Source organism: Leucopleurus acutus, assembly GCF_964270905.1.
Source record: "Leucopleurus acutus genome assembly, chromosome: 12".
Lineage (NCBI taxonomy): Eukaryota > Metazoa > Chordata > Mammalia > Artiodactyla > Delphinidae > Leucopleurus > Leucopleurus acutus.
This window is the reverse complement of record NC_139154.1, coordinates 57,942,739-57,967,006: the sequence shown is the minus strand read 5'-3', so window position 1 is coordinate 57,967,006 and position 24,268 is coordinate 57,942,739. Positions and strand designations below refer to the sequence as shown.

The 24,268-nt window shown below is 38.2% G+C and overlaps 1 protein-coding gene across 1 annotated transcript in view; it reads left to right on the top strand.

Annotated features, from left to right (window-relative positions):
* Window positions 1-7,187, top strand: part of HNRNPLL (heterogeneous nuclear ribonucleoprotein L like) — a 37,422-nt gene extending 30,235 nt beyond the window's left edge. The window contains exons 9-13 of the mRNA XM_082851940.1: window positions 601-722; window positions 1,175-1,376; window positions 2,052-2,109; window positions 2,200-2,298; window positions 5,399-7,187. Coding sequence (XP_082708066.1) covers window positions 601-722; window positions 1,175-1,376; window positions 2,052-2,109; window positions 2,200-2,298; window positions 5,399-5,454 — 537 coding nt within the window. The 3' untranslated portion in view covers window positions 5,455-7,187. The remainder of the gene's footprint in view (window positions 1-600; window positions 723-1,174; window positions 1,377-2,051; window positions 2,110-2,199; window positions 2,299-5,398) is intronic.
* The last annotated feature ends 17,081 nt before the right edge of the window (window positions 7,188-24,268 follow it).

The following is a 24,268-nucleotide window of genomic DNA, read 5'->3' as shown; positions in this document are numbered from 1 at the left end:
TTGCCTAAGCCTTCTTACTGGCAGTGCTGTCTCAAGGCCATCTTGTGTTATTTCTTATATAGTATCTTGTTTATTGCTTAAAGCAATAAATGGCACTCTGAATAGTTGGTAATTACTATTTACTTTAAAATTTCTGACCTACCTACTGGAATATAAGCTTTAAGAAGACTGTGTCTATTATGTTTGCCATTAAATCCCCAGTACCTAGCACAGTATGTTTATTAGAACATGTTAGGCACTTAATAAATACTTACTGAATGAATAAATATTGATGAGTCCTGCCAAATGTTATTATTATCTCCATTTTAAAAGGAAGTCTGTGGCTCAGAGAAGTGAAGTAAATTGCCCCAAATCACACAATTAATAAATAGCAGAGTCAAGGCAAGCCTATGCTCTTCTTTAGTGTGCTGTACAATAGAACTGTAGTCTTGCTTTTAAACTATTGAATTTTGGTTAGAATGTCTAATAGCAGAGCAGAATAAAGTTAAGATTCCAGGTGATCTTCTTTATTTGATATCAACCACCTATAGTACCTTTTAGAAATTCTGTTACTGTAAAAGGGAATTAAATGTTCACCTGTTTGGGATTTTGTATTTACAGGTAAAATTTATGAAGACCATTCCTGGTACAGCACTGGTAGAAATGGGTGATGAGTATGCTGTAGAAAGAGCTGTCACACATCTTAACAATGTCAAATTATTTGGGAAAAGACTTAACGTTTGGTAATTATTTATCTTAAGTGGTAAATTTAAAAAATACTTATCCTTTTTATTAGAGACATTAATTTCCATTTTAGAATATCTGAAACTAGCAGCTATAGTGATGTCATTTTAGACACTTAGGGTCGTATAATTTAGATTTTCCATATTATACCTAGTTTTAGTTTTATGGTCATAAAATAGCATGTTAAAATGAGCAAGTTTTTTTTATTAAAGTTTTCTAATATGAAAATATATTCAATAGATTTTTCTTTCTAAGTGATGTCTAAACTGTAAGAGTGATTATAACTCAAACTAAATTTAAATATTAGTAAATACTGAAACTGTAAATTGCTACATATGCCTTTTTTGTTAAGATTGATACAGGCCTTTATGTTAACATTTTGAGACTGCCTACTTGCTGCTTTTTATCTAACAAAGGTATGTTCTGTACCTCTTACCTTTCCGATCTTTAGTGTGTCTAAACAACATTCAGTTGTTCCAAGTCAAATATTTGAGCTGGAGGATGGTACAAGTAGCTACAAGGATTTTGCAATGAGCAAAAATAATCGCTTTACAAGTGCTGGCCAAGCATCTAAGAATATAATCCAGCCACCCTCGTGTGTACTGCATTATTATAATGTTCCATTGTGTGTCACAGAAGAGACCTTCACAAAGGTAGGCACTGGAATACAAATTGTGTAGAATGTTCCTATTTCCTATTTTAAAATATATCATGTTTTAGCCTCATTTTAAAGTCTTGCTCTGTTCATCTTCTGCTTTTGATATTATTGGTATTCTGTTACTTATTTGGTACTTAATCTAGTACATCCTTTGACCATTGTACTTTTCTGGCCTCCATCCTTCACTGGTCTCTTTGTTGTTTTGTGGCTCAGTCGTTTTGAGAGTTGGAATTAGAATGAGGTGCCCTTAGTCCTGCATTCAGAAAGTTCTTTTACCATGTCCTTAGATCTCACCCATAACAAAATTTTATATATCCCTGCATTTTTCCCTAACTATAGGAAATGCTTCAGAAAAGAATTGATTTTTCTGGAACACTACTCCCTATCTTAGGTACTCGATAAACCCTGGTCAGCTTTGAGAATATATATTTCAGTTACAAATCTTGTTTTTATTGTACAACACTAAAATTATATACATAGTTTATAGGATATCACTATTTTAATTGATTTTCTCATGCACCTTGTTAATCTAAAAACATATTTGATTTAATTCATTCATGCCATACTCAAAACTAAAATGCTACCATAAAGTTTACTTTCTGGGGGGAGAAAAGGGTAGGAATCTTTATTTTGGCTGTATTTTTAATGGAGTTTTACATTTCTTTGACAGTTGTGTAATGACCATGAAGTTCTTACATTCATCAAATATAAAGTATTTGATGCAAAACGTAAGTGCACATTTTCTCTTTTTAAGTTTCCTGGTTAATTTGATAATAAGCAAATAACAACTGAAGTTGTGTTTCTTTGTTTTGTTTTAGCTTCTGCCAAAACACTTTCTGGGCTGTTAGAATGGGAATGCAAAACTGATGCAGTAGAAGCCCTCACAGCACTAAATCACTACCAGATAAGAGTTCCAAGTAAGTAAAATCGTGTCATAATTATTCAGTGGGAGTTACCATCAGAAACATTGTTGATAATTTAAAAGTAATATTTATTGGTTGTTTTTTAATACAGAGAAGTTTGAATTTTAAAAAGCATATAAATCCCACAACCCTCATAATTCTTACATTAGTTACCTCTTGCTGTGTAACAAATTATTGCAGTATTTAGCAGCTTAAAACAGCAAAACATTTATTATCTTACTGTTTCTGAGGATCAGTAATCTGTGTACAGTTTCGCTGGGTAGTTCTGGCTGGTAGTTCAGCCTCTCATGAGGCTGCCTGCCGTCAGCTATAATCTGCAGTCATTTCAAGTCTTATGACTGGCGGCTGGAAGATCCACTTCCACGCTCACTCATGTGGTTCTTTGTAGGGACAGTAAGCCACATTGGCCATTTCATGGTAGCTCTTTTCTTTCCGAATGAGTGATTCAAGAAAGATGAGAGCAAAAGGCCAAAAAAACAAAAGCCACAGTGTCTTTCATAACCTAATACCGGAAGTAACATACCATCACTTATGCTGTAATCTTGTGGTCCCACTAACCAACCATGATCCGGTGTAGGAGGCAGGGAACTTTGGGGCCATCTTGGAGGCTGACTTCCATAATTCCTGTTGATCTTTTTAGAAGAAAGCGATAAATATATATGGTTAAAAAACTCAAACAGTAAATACTGGTACAAATGAAAGTTAAAGCTTTCTATAACCTCTAACCTTTCTTTTTCCTTTTATTCCTCCTCCCCAATGTATATATCTACATTTTAAAAACTTACACAAAATGGTTCTTCTATACATACTATTGTGTGCCTTGCTGTTTTCACTTAATATATCTTGGAGCTGTTTTCTCTATCAGCAGGTGCAACGCTACCCTGGTTTTTTTTCCCCCACAGAGTAGCTATTTTTAGTAGAGATGTACCACAGTTTATTCAATTTATCCACTTCCCCACTGATGAACACTGGTTGTTCCCAATTGTGTTTTTCTATTAGTGCAGTAAACATCCTTATAGTTGCATGTTTTGTGTTTGTAGGGCAGTTTCCTCATAGTGGAGAGCAAAAAGGTTTATATTTTGGTAAATGTTTCTAGATTGCCCTTTACAAAGGTTACACAACTCTACCACCTGTGGTATATGAAAATGCCAACTGCCCAACACTCTTACCAACACCGAGTGTTGTCAGACTTTGAATTTTAGCAATATGATAGATGAAAAATGGTATTCTACATTATTTTAATTTGTATCAAATGAAACTGTCACTCTCTTTGTTTATTCTCTCTATAATGGTAAATGGCCTCTTTTTTACAGTGCAAAGAACACTCAAGTATTTAACTTTTGAAGTTTGTGCTGTGTAATTTACTTTGATCTTGGATCTGAAGAGTGTTGAAACTTTATTTTTCTAAATGATAGGAGAAAAAATAGTATTAATTTTATTAGGTGTGATGATGAATGATTGTGGAAGGGGAAAAAAATGAATACACACTGAAGGATTTATGGGTGGAATAACATATCTAGGATTTGCTTTAAAATATTCTAGCCCCGGGCTTCCCTGGTGGCACAGTGGTTGGGAGTCCGCCTGCTGATGCAGGGCACACGGGTTCGTGCCCTGGTCCGGGAAGATCCCACATGCCGCGGAGCGGCTGGGCCTGTGAGCCATGGCCGCTGAGCCTGCGCGTCCGGAGCCTGTGCTCCGCAACGGGAGAGGCCACAACAGTGAGAGGCCCGTGTACAGCAAAAAAAAAAAAGTTAAAAGATATTCCAGCCCCTCAAGAGTGTGTGGAGAGTAGGTAGATGAAGTAAGACTGCCAAATGTTGACAATTATTGAAGCTATGTGGATGTTTATTATACTGATCCATATACTTTTTTTATGTTTGAAAATTTTCTTACTAAAAAGTTAAAAAATAAACAAGTAGGAATACCTCTTTTCATTTTACCTTTAGTCACAAAAGCAAATTTTAAATAGTCAGTCAACACTTAATTTTTGATGGAAAATTTTAAAAGACTTTATATGTATATTTGAGATATATTCAAAACAGTGTATGACTTGCAAACTCCTTGGAGACAGGTACAATTATTTCTTTTTTTATCCTCTGCAGTGTCTTGCAAATATTTGTTGATGTATATGCTTTTTCTTTTATAGGAATTTTTTTCCTTAAGGAGCGATAACCTTTTTTTTTTTTTTTTTTTTTTTGCGGTACACGGGCCTCTCACTGTTATGACCTCTCCCGTTGCGGAGCACAGGCTCCAGACGTGCAGGCTCAGCGGCCATGGCTCATGGGCCCAGCCGCTCCACGGCATGTGGGATCTTCCCGGACCAGGGCACGAACCCATGTCCCCTGCATCGGCAGGCGGACTCTCAACCACTGCGCCACCAGGGAAGCCCAGGAGCGATAACTTTTAATACTAAAATTCTGGTACATTAAGATACCAGAATTATTTCTGCCTGTTCTGAAAAGTTAAAGAGGAATGTATAAAATGGAAGTATTTTTGTGGATTATACCTTTTTTTTTTTTTTAACAATTTTAAAATTCATATGCCCCGTTGATGATCAGAGATTTAATACTTGCTCTCCTGGAACTTTTTCAGCTCATTGATATCTTCTTATACATTTCAGTCTTAACCCATTTCCCAAGCTATATTTGAATTAACTTTTATAGAGTAATTACCATTGGTAATATTTTCTGCAAAGTAGTTTTGCTGTTGGACTTAGATAAGCCTAATCCTGATACTATTTATCTGTAATGTCTAATTCACTAAAAAAAGATTGTGGGAGCCTCCTATGTGTCAAATAATGTGTAGAACAATAGGAATGTAAAAATGGACAAAGTTCCGGCCTTCATGGAGCTTACCTGCTAGTAGGTATGAACGAAAGAAATCTTGCCCTTACCTTACATAAAAATTTTCCTTCTTCCAGTACTATAAAAAGGTGAAATATTGGGTCGGTTAAAAAGTTCATTCGGGTTTTTCTGTAAGATGTTACGGAAAAACCCGAATGAACTTTTTGGCCAACCCAGTAATTTACTCCGCTAACTCAAGGTAATCATGAAAGTTTAAGGGAACTATTAACTTTGTTTTTTAATTTTTACAGATGGTTCCAATCCCTATACATTGAAGCTTTGCTTTTCTACATCATCCCATTTATAAGAAGAGAAGAGCATGTTAGAATTTATGTTTACCTTTATTACAACTTCAAAGCTACACTTCATTTTAAAAAAGAACTAAAATGGTTCATCTAATGTTGCCTTGCTTACTTTGATTCAATATCCTGTCCTGTAATAAATATTTTGCCTTGAGTAAATTTGTTGTAAACTTAAATATTGAATTGCTTTCATTTTAAATAGAATATCATAATGTAGACTATCTACAGCTTTCTTGTAGATTACATAAATATATCATTTCTAATCTTATTTTTCTTTCACAGTGAAAATATATTTGCATTCTTAATGCTAATTATCTGCAAGTATTTTTCCATTGTGTATGAGATTAATGCAGGTGAAAGTATTGCATTTTAATATTATAGAATTCCTATTATATGTTTAGATGTTTAAGTATGTTGCAGTTATTCGTATTAAACATAACTTGTATTTATTAAGTATTTTAATCAAGTTTGAGAATAACATTGCATATATGAAATTTTAAGTACTACAGATTTAGCTGATTTTATATTTCTGAAAGGCTAACAGACATATGGATACACTTGTACAATATGCACTCAAACTTATTTAAACTGTTTTTTTTTTTTTAAGTCATTGTCCATTTGTATTGACATGCCTCTGTTTCTAGTTCCAGTTTGGAGATTTTATAAAGTTACAACAATGAGTTAATGTGTTCATCTTCATTTGTTGCATGTGACTTGATCTTGAAAACACATCTGGTATTTGGCATTGAAATTTTAATAGAAGTTATGATTAACAGTTCCTCTTCTAGGTAATGTGAGATCCACGGATGGGCTTTAGGGAGTCTGTGAACTCCCTAAAATTGTATGTAGAATTTTGGGTACTTGCATTTTTATTTTTTACTCTTAAATCCATCAGTAATATATGTATTTTTCTACATGGTACAAGGTATAAGGATCTAATTTTATTTTTATTCCAAACAGAGATATCTATTTCTTTCAATACCATTTATTAAACATTCTTTCTCCCACTGGATCTGTTTTTTTTTTTTTCTTTTTTTGGGAAAACAACATAATGCATACATAGGCAAGTAAGATATAAGGACTAAGCATTGTATTGAGAGACTATACTATAACACACATGTTATCAGGTTCACAGCTTTTTAATAATAGAAAACTGAGCTAGCCATTTTATTTTCATCTTTAAAAGAAGGGAGAATATGTTTTATCTACCTAGAGTAACTGTGAAGTCTATAGTTGGCAATAGCAGTTTTGTGATCCTGAGAGTTTTAAACAAATTTGTATACAGAAGTTTCATTTAGATCTTTTGAAAAAGCTTTATTTTGAATTTTAACAAAATTCAAAAAAAGCAGTTTGCCTTAATCCTTTTAGAAATGATGCAGGGGTTTAAAAAATTTTTAAGAGCTATTGAATAGAAAGTTTAGATGGAAATTAAACACACACGTTAACATTTATTTCTCATTGAATTTTGACAGCAATGGACCAATGTCCCTTTAGCCCTCTAGATCTAGAAAATCTTAAATTCAATCTAGAAGCATTTTAGACCCTTATCATGGAACCCAATAAGTTACGCCAAAGGTAACCTGTGAATGAACTATAAATGTATGATACTGGGCTGTGTACCTAAGTTTACCTGACTTTACAATAAATGAAGCTTTTTTCCCTCTTCTATAAGTACTTTTCTACATTTGTTGCAAAATTGCTATGTCTTAATTTTAAAAGGTAACTTGTGAGTTTATGCAATAGTTGTCTCCTTCCCTTGCCCTCCTCTGAAAATGAAGATGGATGTCAGTGTTATAGATTATTTTGTGCCTAAAAGTTTAGGAGACAAACCTGTGGATGGTGACAGGGCTTATTTAATTTATATTTGCTTTAAGTAGTATTGGCTTTTAGATATGAATTCTATCTTAATGCTTTCTCCCCACCAAAGTGACAAGTAAATTCTTCAGATGTAACTGAGTTGGTAGGTTGGGCCTTGCTGATTTATGCACTGGTGTGTCAGTCCTACTCTGTTGCTGTCAGTAATGTCTTTGACAGTTTACTTGGGTATCACCACTGTTTTTAATCTTTCACTTTTTAAAAAAAATTAATTTTATTTTTTGGCTGCATATTGGGTGTCTGTTGCTGCTCATGGGCTTTCTCTAGTTATGGCGAGCAGTGTGCGGGCTTCTCATTGTGGTGGCTTCTCTTGTTGCGGAGCACGGGCTCTAGGCGTGTGGGCTTCAGTAGTTGTGGCTCGTGGGCTCCAGAGCGCAGGCTCAGTAGTTGTGGCTCGTGGGCTCTAGAGTGTAGGCTCAGTAGTTGTGGCGCGTGGGCTCAGTTGCTCCACGGCATGTGGGATCTTCCGGTACCACAGCTCGAACCTGTGTCCCCTCCTGCAGTAGCAGGCAGATTCTTAACCACTGGGCCACCAGGGAAGCCCAAGAATATCACCACTGTTAATGGAGTTTGCTTTGGCAACACCAGCAACATTTTTCCCTTTGTTATCTTTCTGCTTTTAAGAGAACATTAAAGATTAGGTCTTATAGCTGTAAAGAAATAGTAGTTTTGAATTTATTTTTTTAATACTGAAATTCTATTCCATATCCAAATCCCATGAAATATTTGATAATAAATCTACAGAAGTGATTCACGGAATATAAGCTGCCTTTTAAAATTCCTACTTTCCTGCAGAGGGTATTACCCTACCAAATAAAAAATATTTGCAGTTGCAGCTGACATGAGACTTAGCAGCACCTTAGTGATTTGATTTATCTAAACAGTATGTTTTCTAGGACTGAACTGAGAGATGAGGATAAGAATGACTAAATGGGGTCAGTTATGTTTCATATTTTCTTTACATTGCTATCTGGAGGAATAGATAGGTTGCTGGGTAAATGCTTCTTAGTAGTTATCAGTGATATTCTCTTTCTAGAATAAAGAAATTTTGAGTGCAGAACATTCTTCCATAGTTAGGAATATAAAGCACAAGATTTGCTTTACTTAAAAAGTTCAGGTGACAAAGGTCCTTGTACGAAAGGTAGCTTACAATAACCTTCCTGTCTCTATATGGCTGTCTGGCCCAAGAGACTTTCAGTCCATTTGAGGGGCCATGTAAAGAGAGCCTTCTTATTCATAGTACTGCTGGTTGGGCTCATAGAGTTAAGCCTTAAAAAAACAAGGCCATTTGATGAAATGAAAATGTAAGGTTCATAGGTTCTGTCTCTCAGCATATTTTATTCAGAGTTTTTTGTTTTTAACTATAATGATTTCCAATATCAACCAAAAAAAGTGAGTGTGCAGACATGATTCTTGTTTAAGCCAAAAAAAAGTTGCTGGGGATTTTAAATCTAGTGGCTGTTTAATCTGTGATGTCATTGCTTTTTCCTAAAACCTAGCATTTCCACCAAATGGATTCAAGTGTTAATTAAAATGATCTATTTTATTTTAGTAAGCTTATCATTTTCCTTGCCACCTCAATTTTAACATGCTTTGAACTTGAACAAATACAGTGGATTTTGCTTTACTAGTAAAAGTTTCTTCAATATAAAGCCTCTTATCTGAGGGAACACTTGAAATTCTCTTAGGTTTAATTTATGAATGAGGAAGTTAGAAATGGTAGGTATTGCTGTGCCTCCGCCCTTCCCTGTTATGTAGAGTAATCAAGGTTTGAGTGAGCCTGACTGAGTCTTGTCCCTCTAGCCAGTCTTTTTTTTTTTTTTTTTTTGCGGTACGTGGGCCTCTCACTGTTGTGGCCTCTCCTGCTGCGGAGCACAGGCTCCGGACATGCAGGCTCAGCGGCCATGGCTCACGGATCCAGCCACTCTGCGGCATGTGGGATCCTCCCGGACCAGGGCACGAACCTGTGTCCCCTGCATTGGCAGGCGGACTCTCAACCACTGCGCCACCAGGGAAACCCTAGCCCAGTGGTTCTTAATAACAAAGGTACCGCCCCCTTGGAGGACATTTTGACAGTTTGTAGGGGTGCTTTTTCACAGCATGGGGGATACTATAAATATTTGATTGGCAGAGATCAGGAAAAATCGTCCCTTGCCCTACAATGATTTTCCAGTATCCCGTCAGATATTATCCTAGAAAGTAATTCTCTTTTATATTTGTAAACACAAAATATTTTTGTATACAGTACACTGAATTTTCTAGGAATGCAGCTATCTAATAAATCAAGGAAAGAGGATTGTTTTATTTGGAATATTTCCAAGAGTTGTTCACCACTTTGGAAAATTACATCATCCAAGTGCTATTTGAGTTGACATTGCAACGTATCAGGGTCAGTTTTCATCTGTAGTGGTCAAATTCATCTCGTTTTGTCTTCTGTTGTAGCCATTCCTGAGTATTTATGTATCACTATGCATTTTATTATAATTTTATTTCTCCCTTATATTACAGTTAGGGTTTTGTTTTGTTTTTTCATTAAATGGTGTGTGTGTGCGTGTGTAGGTAGTTAGGTAGGTATTATCCAAGAATTTTATTTCAGCATAATAAAAGGGTGTCAGATTGTCTAGGTTGGGAACCGTTGCTTTAAGCAGAGTAATCTGGGGACTTCCCTGGTGGTCCAGTGGTTAAGACTTCGCCTTCCAGTGCACAGGGTGCGGGTTCGATCCCTGGTTGGGGAGCGAAGATCCCACATGCTTCGGGGCCAAAAAACCAAAACAGGAAACAAGCAATATGGTAACAAATTCAATAAAGACTTTAAAAATGGTCCACATAAAAAAAAAAATCTTAAAAAAAAAAGCCCACAGTAATCTTGTTCTGGGTTGAGGAAGTGAATCTAGGTTAATCCAAAAATAGTGAAGCCTAGGATTTGTGGTAGAGTCGGTGAGGAGAAGCTCTCCCAAAGGGACATGGTTTGCATGTGTGAGGTCAGCCTGGCTTTGCTCTAGTCATTTTGCTCTCTTGAGAGAAACTAGCTGGAAGAGAAAAAATGATACACAGAGGAGGATAGAACTAAAGTCACCGTAATTCAGACAGCATACGAAAACCACTGTGAACATAGGTTACTTTGATCATACAGTATTAGCTGTATTAGCCCAAACCAATTGCTCTGGTAAATGGTTAGTGGTTACCAGAGACTGGGAGTGGGGAGAATAGGGAGTGACTGCTAATGGGTATAGGAGTTCCTTTTGGGGTGATGAAACTGTTCTGGAACTAGATAGTGGTAATTGTTAACCACATTGTAAATGTACTAAGTGCCACAGAATTGTACACTTTAAAATTGTTAAAATGGTAATTTTATGTTATGTGTATTTTACTACAATGAAAAAAAGTCTGGCCCAGAAATCTTTCCACTCAAACAAGGGCCAATACAGTGCTTCTCTTTAACCTGGCTAGATACGTTGAGAGAGGGGTGTGGGGATATAATTCCAGGTCTGGCTTATGGTTATATTGCTGTGGTGGCTGACAGCTTCTGTGCTCCAGTCACCCTGGACTGTTTATCAGGGGAATTGGGGCCAGAGGAGAGACTGGGGTCGTGTGCACAGTGAGAAGTTAGGAAAGGATCTGAGATGGGGAGGGGATGATTCCATGAGTAGAAACTAGAATTTCTCTGTGTTCTTAAACCAAAGTAATGCACTGGCTGCACAGTTCAGGTTCTGCTGGGACTCTACTATGTTTTGAGCTACCCTGACTTAATGAGTCTCAGCCTGCAGGAAGACATATTCGTGAATATGTCTAAAATTTCCTTGAAGATTAAGAAACTATTTTACCCACTCTACCCAGTTTTATTTAGACTTTCACCTGTGTGCTAACATGTATAGCTGCTTCAAAGTCTTGAAGAGGAATTCAGTAAGAGATTGATTTACATAGAAAACAATACATAGAAACAAAAACACTTATATATGTAAGTTCTTCAGAGGGCATTAGGAGCCTTTTATCTAAAATTGTTACCGAACCAAATTTGGATCCACTCGCCCGCACACTGTAAAGCCAATCTGCTGACGCCAGATTGTGGTGAAGGAAAGTGCAGTGTTTACTGCAGGGCGCCAAGCAAGGAGTCCAGGCAGCTAATGCTCAAAAAACTGTAACTCCACAATGGCTTTCAGGCAAAGGTTTTTAAAGACAAGGTGAGGGAGAGGGTTGCGGTGTGTGTGATCAGCTCATGGACATTCTTCTGATTGGTTGGTGGTGAGGTAATCGGGGATCAACATCATCAACCTTCTGGTTCCAACCCATCTGGGGTCTACATGCTTGTGGGCAGCATACAGTTAACTTTTTCCACCTGGTGAGGCTTTCATTATCCACAAAACAGCTCAAAGGTTATGGCTCAGAATATTATCTATAGCCCTTGAGGAGGAACTAAAGGTCCTTGACTTTGTTTAATGGCTAAACTATTATTATTTTGTCTTGCTTGACTGTTTTCCTTTGTTTCTGCGTTTTCTCACTTCTCTGATTAAATTTATTCTTTGGAACTTGGGAAAGGCCTAGGAGGCTAAAGTTTTTCTGCAAAGGCAGGCAGGGGACTTCCCTAGTGGTGCAGTGGTTAAGAATCCACCTGCCAAGGCAAGGGGACATGGGTTCGATCCCTGGTCCGGGAAGATCCCACATGCCGTGGAGCAACTAAGCCCGTGCGCCACAACTACTGAGCCTGCGCTGTGGAGCCCGTGAGCCACAACTACTGAAGCCTGCGTGCCTAGAGCCCGTGCTCCGCAACAAGAGAAGCCACCGCAATGAGAAGCCCGCACACTGCAACAGAGAGTAACCCCACTCGCCGCAACGAAGATGCAAGCAATGCAGCCAAAAAAAAAAAAAAAAGCAGGCAGAAGACGGGTCGGGGGTGAGGGGTGGGGGCTGGGGGTTCTGTTCTAGAAAGGTTCTGCTTGGTTACAAAATGAGAATGCAAATGCGTTTGTTTTAGGCCCTTGTGTGATATGTGATAAAACCTGAACTTTTCTGCCTAATACAAAATAGGACTGATGCAAATGTCAATGACTGCAATCATGGTAGAGCTTTTCTTATTTAGACTGTTACAAGTAACATCCACAGTACTGTTGCTAGCACAAATTCAGACTTGTCCTACAAAGGCCTTATATGCCATGATACCTATCAGCAAAGTGCTGATATCTGTGCTGAAATTTCCACCCTTGACCAGAGAGACTAAAATAGTTCTACCACCTGTTGTACTTCTTCCTGCTGTGTAATCTTTGCTCCCTACAGTTTCTGCTCAAAACACCAGTCTCCGAGTCAGTAAAACCTGTTATTTTCCTTAGTTTATTTATGTTTCTGAGGAAGGCGGGACTGCTTTGGGGAGTTATTTCCATCACGTGTGACTGAGGACCACGTGGTTTATAAATTCTAGAGAATGTACAGGGATAACATCTTGGAGCCTCAGCCTCAACCTCCTCGCCACCAGGTGTGACATACTGGATTGATCTGCAACCTAGAGCTGTATCATGGGCCATGATGCTCTTCCAGTGAGGAGCAGGTAAGCATGTGACTGTGTATAAGGGAAAGGGCAGAGACTGTGAGATAGGAGAGACCTGTACTGCAGTGATGGTTCCTAGTCTAATTCCACATTGATACAATGTAGAGTTTAGGCTAGATGACATAGTTTGCTAAAGAATACAGTTTTATTCAATGGTGATATTTTTTCTGATTCTTTTTTGACCCAGCAGTTACCACTTGTGGAAAGGGGCTGTTGTAATCAGTAGGGACATAATACTGTACATCAACTATATTTCAATTTAAAAAAAAAAAATAACAAAGAGCTTCAGTAGCTTTAGAGCTGCTTCTCCCACTGCACACAGGCAGGGAAACTAATTTATAGCCCTGGTGATTGCCGAATACAGCCTTCAACCTGCCGGACCAGGGAATCTAACCAGAGGATATGGGAAGCTGTGTAGCCCATCCAGTAGCTCTACATACAGTGGGACTTGAACAGAGAGCACGGCCCATGGCTTTCCCCATCTGCAGAGCAAAACTTGTGGCCTCACCTGACCAGGGAATTCAGTACACGCTTGCCTGATTCAGGTCCCCAAACAACACGCCATGCAGGCCCTGGCTGCTCTCCTGCTGCTCTGCCAGCACAGGGAAGCTAATTCATAGCCCCGTGTACTACCAAATATAGTATCTAGTCCCAGCCACCTAGTAAGCCTGACCAGAAAATCCAGACGACAGTGAGGCCCATCCCTTAGCCTCACTTGGGAAGTGAGCAGTTCTATCCAACTGTTCTCAGGGCAAAACCCCCCCTTCCCATCCTCAGAAAAAAAAAAAGATCAATAGGTAAAACTGTTAATTGAGTAACAGTTTTATTTTTGCCTGAATTATTCAGATAGATTTCTTAAATTGATCAGGTTAGTTATTCTCTAGTCATTTTGCTTTTGTAGCAGTCTTAGTGAATAAGGGAAAGGATTAGGCTACCCAGTATCTTGCATCATGAATGCTCATGTGATGATCCTTTTTTAAAAGTTTTTAATTATAATTGACATATAGAAGGTACACAATGAGTTGATTTGATACATTTATAAATTGCAGTATGATTATCACCACCATCGTGTTAGCTAACACCTCTGTCACTTCACATAATTATCATTTTTTCTCTTCCAGTTTTGAGATATAATTGACATGCAGCACTATATAAGTTTAAGGTGTACAGCATAATAATTTGACTTACATACATCATGAAATGATTACCACAGTAAGTGTAGTGAATGAACATTGATCACCTCATATAGATAGAAAATAAGATGTAAAAAAAACCTTTTTCCTTGTGATGAGAACTCTTAGGGTTTACTGTCTTAACTGTCATATATAATGTACAGCAGTGTTATATTTATCATGTTGTAGCTTATACCCCCAGTACTTATGTATCTTATAGTTGGAAGTTTGACTTCCTTCCTGACCTTTTGACTACCTTAATCCATTTCCCCTTCCCTCGCCCCCCATGTGACGAACCTTAAAAATGGTTTAGGTCAGATAGCTTGGATTAGGGTAAGAACTTCCCATCCCAACATAAAGCTAGCTGAGGAGGTGGTTGCTAACAATAGGGGTTCCATTCCATGGGATTCCCAAATGCCGCCAACCACCTGTTGCTTAGATTGTGGGTAAGGTGGATGGGCCCAGGATATGGGTTGGGTTGCCATGATGGCGGGCAGGGAGTGACTGTGTTGGCACACCTAGGTGTTAGGTTTGGATATCTTGAAAACTGCTCTTCAAAGATGAGCCTGTCTGAACTTGAAGAAATATCTTGAGTACACAGATCCTAACTTCGAGACTTGGAGAAAAGAAGCATGGTAGTTAAGCAAGCTTCAAGGAAAAAGAAAATTCTGTGTGGCTTTGAGAAAAATCTAGACATTTGTAGTCACAAGAAAATCTCACTGTGCCATTGGCTATCTAGAGGTGAGAGGGATTGATCATAGGCATTTAAAAAACATCTCCATTAAGTGGGAGGGACTTTACTGGGAGAACCTGGATTATAGTCTGTCTGGACTAGAGTCATACAATATCAACCAAAAATCCTGCTTTGACTGTGTATACATATTGCCAGCTCCCAAAGCTTCTTGAAAGAAATATCTGTGCTGGCAGACAGGTGGCTGAATAAACTGCAAGGAAGAGTGGTATTTTTCAATTAAGGCACAGTTTATACACGTGCCAAGATAATATATTGGAATTAAGAAGGGACGGAAACAAACTCTTATTACATTCTGGTTGTTCTGGATGAGTCAAAAATAATTCCTAATAACTTTGAAGGTAGTATTGTGTAATAGAGCACTGGGTTAGAACTTGTAAGGATTGACTTATCCCAGCTGTGCCACTAACAAGCTGTGTGACCTTGAGCAAGTCATTTTTAAAGGAACTTTTAAACCTTCGATTCCTTTTGTGTAAAATGAGAACAATAATATCTGACCTACTTATCTGACAATGAAAAAATACATATAAAAAAGCACTTTTGGTGATGCTCATTATAAATCTTCAGGAGAGATGGGGCACTTCCATTTGAGAGGGCCTCTACACTGTCATGGGATTGACACGTGGGAAGGAAATATAGGCTGCCACAGCTCAATCATTGCCATTTTAAATCTGTTCAGCTGCTCCTTTGAGAATTTTTCAGCAATATAAATGAATTTTATAGATTAAAAGTAGTGTAGCTCAGGTAATAGAAGATCCAGCAAGTTGATGATTCAAATTATTTCAACCTATCTGGACAGGTTTTTTTGTTTGTTTTAAAAAAGACTTGGCTCACATCTGGCTTCTCTTCTAAATGGGAGAGAAGGAGTTTAGCACAGGCCCAGGGGCAGCATGGGGCACTTTCCCCATAAGTGCAGGCAGCCCTGATGATAGACTAACTAACAAAGAGTATAGGAGGGACAGAAATCTGGTGAGAACCCTCAAACACAGCTAAGCCTCCCATGGAAATCTTTCCTGAGACCTGCTCATGACATCAGAGCGAGAGGTGGAAGCTGCCTTCTCCATCGGCCCGTCCCCTCCCTTGTGTTGAACAATCCATGTCCAGATCAATAAAAGTCCTCCTAAATTCTAGAGGCAGGCAAAGTTAAATTTAACTATTAGTTTAAAAGAAGTATATGATAGAACTTTACTTTTAATATTGAATATATACAAATTATGTATATTTGTATACCTATCTTATAATAAGTGGAGATCTCTTATACAACCAGGATGTGGTACACATAGACCCTTTTATTTTTAGTGAATAGGGAGTTTGGAAGTGGTAATGCTGGAATTTAACACTGTGTTGGCCATATCTGATTTATTTGACAAATATTCCCTTGGTCAAGACTCTTCATCATTCTGGGAATTGGGAAACAATGCGAAAACAATTTAATTCCTAATGACCAATTTATAATATTTTCCAGAAACTCAGTGGTATGAAGACTGCCTGCCTGAATATTTCTGGCTACTTCATGAAAGTACAGAGGTTGTTACATTTCTTTTCTACTCTGTGAAGTAATTTTACAGGACTTTGAAAGGTACCAACTAGATTATAGCAAACAGTACCTGTCAGTTTTAGTTCTGTCTGTCTGGATTTGATAGAATTTTTTTTTTTCTCAGCTGTTAATATTTCTAGGCTGAAGAGTCACTTTTCTTTCTTTCTCCTTCCCTCCCTCCCTCTCTCCCTTCCTTCCTTCCTTCCTTCCTTTCTCTTTCCCTAGTTTAGTTTATTCTAATGAAGTAGCTCTGCTTTCACCAAAGTCCCCAAATTTCCATCATTTAGTTGTTCTTTTTCTCAGGTTCTGAGATGCGTCAAGCAGAACTTGATGCCAGCTGTGTAATCACTCCAGTTCATAGGAGGCTGTTTTCCATTTTGTTTTCCTTACCCTCAGAAGGAAGAGTGCTGAGGCGGAAGGAGTGTAGGATTTGGAGTCAGACATCCTAGGTTCATGGCCTCACTCTGTCATTTATTAGCTATATGAGCCTGAGAAAGTCCTTTAAAAATGTCCTGAGCCTCGGTTGTTTATTATCTATAAAATCGAGAAGTTAACATCTGTGTGTCTCATTTATCCATTTAAAATTAAATTGTCATAGAGTGGGTGTTGGGTACTGTTACAGTGACGCTATTTTTTTTTTTCTTTTGTTTGTGAAGGATTCATTAGACTTTGAACTCCATAGGGCAGGAACCTTTGTATTTTCTTTCCCCTTCCTATCAGTACCTCACCCATAGAGTCAGTCTCCCACATGAAATTATCTTCACAGTTGAGGGCTGTCTCCATTGGTGCCAAAGCCACAGCTTGACCTTGCCTAACTTTGTGTCTGGGAGGAAAAAGCAAGCATGCTTAACAAGGGGAAGATAACAGAAATCTAAAAGGAAGTTATAATACTGAAGACCACAGAGTCAAGGTTAAAAACTCTTTTGACAGGCTGTGGCCCTGGGTTGGAAACAAGGTGAAATTAAACTGTGATAAGAAAAGGTTCCTCATTTAAGTTTAATAATAATAGCTAATATTTATTGAGCATTTATGTATGCTAGGCATCCTGTTAAATATACATGTTATGTAATTCTTATGACAGTCAGATGAGGTAGGTATCATTATTATAAAGATGGGGATATTTAATGTAACCTATCCAAGGTAGCTCAGCCATTAAGTGGTAGAACCAGGATTCCAACCTATGAAGTTCTAAAGCACACACACTCAACTGCTGTGGCAGTTAAGTTAATGGTAATTTGTTATGGCAGGAATAGAAAACTAATTCTGTTGCATTCATTTCCCAACAGAAACCACAGTCTAAATATTAAACCACACTACGATGAGGCTAAAACAAAACTAACAAGGATAGAGAAGCATTAGTTTTCAGATCATGCCTTACTATTTTCTAGATTGGCCAGACTATTTCGGGAATATTGGGTCAATTCTGAAAGCCATATTTTGAAAGTCATCAGCAAATTAAAAGTGAATCAAGCATAAGAGTGATGAGCGTAAGAGTCACAAGATTTTAAAACTTTGGAAATTGATGCATTTTGTACACACCTAGTTTTGTCCTATTCCAGTATCTTCTGGGAGTATTGATGTATTTCATCAAAGTATATAACAGATTTTTTTGCTGTTTTTTTTTCTGATTTCAAAGATTATCAGACAAAGTTCAAACATCTCCAAAATATAAAATAGGTGACAGAAGTCCACTCGAATCCCTACTCCTCACCACTCTCAAAGCCTTGCAGGATCTTACTCTTTTTATTTATATGTCTATTAACCTATCTATATATGTGTTTATATTTTTGAGTAAAAAGCATCACAAGGTTTATAGATTATGAATCTTGAAAGACAAAACCTTTTCCAAGATTCTACAAATATTTTCCTACACTTTAATGGCTTTTTTTTTTAATTTAGATTTTTTGGTCTACTTGAGAATTTATTTTTGTGTACTATGTAATATAATGATCTAATTAAAATTTTTTCTGTATGCATAACTAATGGTCTTAACAGAATTTGCTGAATAATCCCACCCAGGTGGTGACCTTTACCATATACTAAATCCCCATAGTGCTTGTGTCTGGTTTTGTATTCTCTAATCTGTTCCACTGGTCATCTATTCCTGAGCCAGTGCTGTGCTTTTGTTTAGATATCTGGCAGAGTAAGCTACCCTCATTCATCTTATTTTTCATACTTTTATTTATTTATTTAAAATTTCTTTATTTTTGGCTGCGTTGGGTCTTCGTTGCTGCGTGTGGGCTTTCTCTAGTTGTGGTGAGAGGGGGCTACTCTTCACTGCGGTGCGCAGCCTTCTTATGGCAGTGGCTTCTCTCGTTGTGGAGCATGGGCTCTAGGTGCGTGGGCTTCAGTAGTTGTGGCACGCGGGCTCAGTAGTTGTGGCTCTGGCTCTAGAGCACAGGCTCAGTAGTTGTGGCGCACGAGCTTTGTTGCTCTGCGATGTGGGATCTTCCCGGACCAGGGTTCGAACCTGTGTCCCCTGCATTGGCAGGCGGATTCTTAACAACTGTGCCACCAGGGAAGCCCCACTTATGATGGTTTGACTTAACAAATTTTCAACTTTACAGTGGTGCAAAAGCAAAACTCAGTAGAAACTGTACTTTGAATTTTGGTCTTTTTCCAGGCTAGCAATATACCCAACAATACTCTCTCCTGATGCTGGGCAGTGGCAGCGAGCAGTAGCTCTCAGTCAGCCACTCCATCAAGAGGGTAAACAACTGATACACTTGCAGTGATTCTGTTCCCATATAGCCGTTCTGTTTTTCACTTTCAGTAACTGTATTGAATACAGTTATTTGTTGAATGTATTCAGTAAATTACATGAGATATTCAACACTTTATTATAAAATAGGCTTTGTGTTAGATGATTTTGCCTGACTGTAGGCTAATGTAAGTGTTCTGAGCACGTTTAAGGTAGGCTAGGCTAAGCTATAATGTTTGGTAGGTTAGGTGTATTAAGTGCATTTTTGACTTATAGTATTTTCAATTTACAATGGGTTTATTGGGATGTAACCTTTCAGTAAGTCGAGGAGGATCTATAGAGAAGCGTCAGACTTGGGAACAAAGGCAGAGAAGATGAGTGTTGAGGCACCATCCTGCAAATGAAAATTAAGTGAAAATCTACATATGGAAGGATGCGACTCCCTACACTTGGTCCTCATCCTGCCTCCTTTTCCTTCTTCAAACTAGGCTCTCTGGACAAAAGATTGAAGAATTCTCTGGAGAACCTGTCTGGCCCAAGGCAAAAATACCACAGCTTCTGACAATTTAGGGTTTCTTGGGAAATGGGCAGTTACCCTACAGAGATGGCTATTATTGAACCATCCTTGCCCGTGCATACAGAGCTTTTTAGTATCTCCCTCTTAAACAGTCCCTCATGGGCAACGGCAGAGAATGTGGTCAGGCTACAGGCAGTCCAGAGGCTGCCAGACCTCTCTATATAGCAGACGGTTTGTGGAAACACTGTACCAGCTTAAGGAGTCTAGTCCATATGGCATGTACAAATTTTCAATAAATGCCTAACATTTTTTTAAAAATCAGCTCTTTTGTATCTCCCTCTTAAACATGAATAGACTGCCAAAAATATAGTCCTTTAACATGAAAGACATAGACCCAAACAGAAAAAAAGAAGTCCAGAGAAAACAGACTACTAAGGAGCAGAAGAAAATTAAAAACAAAATCTTTTACATTCTTAGGGAAATGAGAACGTTTTGCATGAGTGAAACAAGTATGGAATACTTTTAAACAACAACAACGAAGAACAGAACCATAAAGAGCTCTAAGAAATTAAAAAATTAAAGTCAAAATTAAAGTCATGAATACTAGCAATGAATAATCAGAAATTGAAAATATTTATAATACCACTTTACAGTAGCATAAAAAATATGAACTGTTTAGGGAATAAACCTGAAAAAAGATGTGCAAGACCTGTACACTGAAAACAATGAAATGTTGCTGAGAGAAATTGAAGAGGATAAATAAATAGAGAGGTGTATTTTGTTCATGGGTTAGAAGACTGAATACAGTTTAAATGTCAATTCTCCCAAAATTGACCTATAGATTTAATACAATCCCTATCAAAATCCCAGCAGGCTTTTTTTTTTTTTTTAATAACCTCACTCTAAAAATTCACATGAACTGTGAAGGACCCAGAATAGTCAAAACAACTTGGAAGAAGAAGTACGAAGTTGGAGGACTAAAACGACCTGGTTTCAAATATTATGATACATCTATAGTAAGCAACACGGTGGTGGTGTAAGACAGGTAGATCACTAGAACAGAACAGAGTGTAGAAATAGATCCACACATTGCTGACTGATTTCTGACAAAGATGAAAAGATAACTCAGTGGCAAAATGATAGTCTTTTCAACAAATGTTGCTGGAACAATTAGATATACATATGCCAAAACCCCCAAAAAACAAACAAAAAAAACCGTAACTTCATATCTTGTACCGTATACAAAATTAATTCAAGATAAGTCAAAGACCTAAATATAAGAACTAAAACCATAAATCTTGTAGACAAAAAGAGGAGAAAAATCTTTGCGACCTTCGTTTAGGTAAATATTTCTTAGTTATGACACCAAAAGCATGATCTATAAAGAACAAACTCATAAATTGGACTTCATCAGATTAAAACCTCTGATCTTAGAGAATGAGATGACAAGGAGAAAATATTTGTAATGTGTATATATGATAAAGGACTTGTATATGGAAAATATAAAGAACTCTCAAAAATCAACAATAAGAAAACAACCCTATTAAAACGTTTCATCAAAGAAGATACGTGAATGATCAATAAGCACATACAAAGATGCTTAACATCATTAGTCAATAGGGTAATGGAAATTAAAACTTTAGTGAGATACCACTCCATACCTATTAGAATGGCTAAAATTAAGAAGTCTGACCATACTAAGTGTTGGTGAGGTTTGCAGAGGAACTGGAGCTATCATATATTTCTGGTGGGAATGTAAAATGGTACAACACTTTGCAAAAATAATTTAGCAGTTTCCTAAAAGTTAAACCATGCACCTGTCATGTGATCCAGCCATTCACTCCTAGAGAAAAGAAAGTATATGTTCATACAATGACTTGTACACAGATGTTCATAGCATCAATAGCTTTACTTATAAGAGCCCCAAATTGGAAACAGCCCCAGATGTCCATCCACAAGTGAATGAATAAACAAATGGTGGTATGTCCATATATAGTGTCAGTTCTGCCCTGCCCCAAGACCAACCAGATTCAAGGGAAGGGTACACAGACTCCACCTCTCACTGGCAGTAGTGTCAAAGTCACAGTGTAAGAAGAGCATGTGGGATGAGAGAGATTGTTGAACATGCCACAGTGTCTCTAGAAATACTAACCCTTTTTAAAGCCCTTCATCACATATCAAACTCAGAACACAAAAGAACCATTGTCCCATAACGTAGTACAGTGCCCCTGTTTGTTGAGAGCCCATTAACCAGAACAGCTCTGCCTCTGGTTAATGAAAGCTCGTTTCTGAGAGGCAACAGGGTGTGTCCTATCATACACTAAGTGCTCTTCAAGAATTGTCTGAGCTCAAAGAAATGCAGTACAGGATTGTGGCTTGAGGGTCAGATGTGAAAATTGTAATTAGTTTAGGTCAACACTTATCGTGGCTGCTGTTTTCAGTGGAGTATTTCTGGTTGCCAATCATGTCTGTGCATGGTGTGGCCAAACCTTTTGGCATTGTTCAGTTCTCCTCCAACGTCTAGACTTTTCTAGAAGATGCTCACTCTCTTTAAATTAGACCCAAGGGACTTCCCTGGTGGCCCAGTGGCTAAGACTCTTCCCTCCTAATGCAGGGGGCCCGGGTTCGATCCCTGGTCAAGGAAATAGATCCCATGTGCCGCAACTAAGAGTTCGCATGCCACAACTAAAAAAAAAGATCCCGCATGCTGCAATGAAGATCCCACATGCTGCAACTAAGACCCAACACAGCCAAATAAGTAAATAAATAAACATAAAAAAAAAAAGAAATTGCACCCAGGCAGCTATTAAACTAGCTCCTTCATTTGAAAAAAAAAAATTTTGTGGTAACCAAATGGCCCCAGTTGATGAGGAAAAATCTCTTTTTACCAAACGATATCTCCCAATAATGTAGTAGAGTTGATAGCAAATCAACATTCTATAACACCCTTAAAGTCAGGCAACAATTATCAACGGTGTTGAAAGCATCAGATTGATGGGAAACTTTTCATATAGAGCCAGAGTGATACCATACAGACTACTTCCCAGTTGCAGGGGAAAAAATGTAACTGTCCCATCATAGGATCACCTTCATCCAGTGGTTGATCTTAGCACCACTAATGGTAGGTCAACCAAATGTTACATGTTTTCTGATGTGCTACACAGATGAGGTAAACAACACTACCTATGATGTATAGCCAAACTTGACTCCACCGAACTTTAATCTCCAGTTGATAAGCAATACAGAAAACAGGAGAAACTAATCAACACTGTAAAGAAGTATCCAGAAAAATCTAAAAGATGGCACATCTGGCTTGGTCTGTTTAATAAATCAGTGTTATGAAGAGAGAAACTGTTACTATTTCAGAAGAGAAAATTATTATGATGCAATGTGTGGACTGTTTAAGCCAGATATATAGGACATTTTAGGGATGACTGAGGAAATCTGAATATGGATTGGTATTAGAAAAGATTAAATTTTATTTTTATGGAACAGTAGTAATCATTAAATAAAAATCCAGGTTATAAAATAGTATATATAATATGGTCTGACTTTGGTACAAAAAATACAGAAATATATAGTCGTCTCTTGGTATCCCAGAGGGATTGGTTCCAGGACCCCTTGTGGATACCAAAATCCAAGGATGCTCAAGTCCCTCATATAAAGTGATGTAGTGTTTGCATGTAACCTATGCACTTCCTTCTGTATACTTTAAATTGCCTCTAGGTGGGCTTCCCCGGTGGCGCAGTGGTTGAGAGTCCGCCTGCCGATGCAGGGGACACGGGTTCGTGCCCCGGTCCGGGAAGATCCCACATGCCGCGGAGTGGCTGGGCCCGTGAGCCATGGCAGCTGAGCCTGCGCGTCTGCAGCCTGTGCTCCGCAACGGGAGAGGCCACAGCAGTGAGAGGTCCGCGTACCGCAAAGAAAAAAAAAAAAAATTGTCTCTAGGGACTTCCCTGGTGGCGCAGTGGTTAAGAATCCGCCTGCCAATGCAGGTTGGATCCCTGGTCCGGGAAGATCCCACATGCCGCGGAGCAACTAAGCCCGTGCGCCACAGCTACCGAGCCTGCACTCTAGAGCCCGCAACCCACAACTACTGAGCCTACGTGCCACAACTACTGAAGCCCAAGTGCCTAGATCCTGTGCTCCGCAGCAAAAGAAGCCTCCGCAATGAGAAGCCAGTGCATCGCAACGAACAGTAGCCCCCACTTGCTGCAACTAGAGTAAGCCCGCGCACAGCAGTGAAGACCCAACGCAGCCAAAAATAAATAAATATTTTAAAAATTGTCTCTAGATTACTTGTAATAGCTAATTCAGTGTAAATCCTATGTAAATAGTTGCAAATACAATGTAAATGCTATGTATTAATATATTGTTGCCAGCATGGCAAATTCACGTTTTGCTTTTTGAAATTTTCTGGAATATTTTTTCCCTAATATTTTCGATCTGCAGTTGGTTGAATCCATGAATGTGGAACCCAGGGATACAGAGGGCCAACTGTATATGCAAATTGATTGTCTAAACTGAAACACTTAGGAGAATAAAGGGGGGCACTATTGATACTTATGCCAGGACAACAGATGTAAATTGGTTCTTCCAGGTGAGCCAGGAGAATGGCCATCCTAGAAGCAGCTGTTCTCAAACCTCATCGTTCTGTAGAGTTGCCTGGGAGTGGGTGGGTGTTGGGTATGTAAAGTGAAGTTTCTGAGGCCCCATTCCCAGAGATT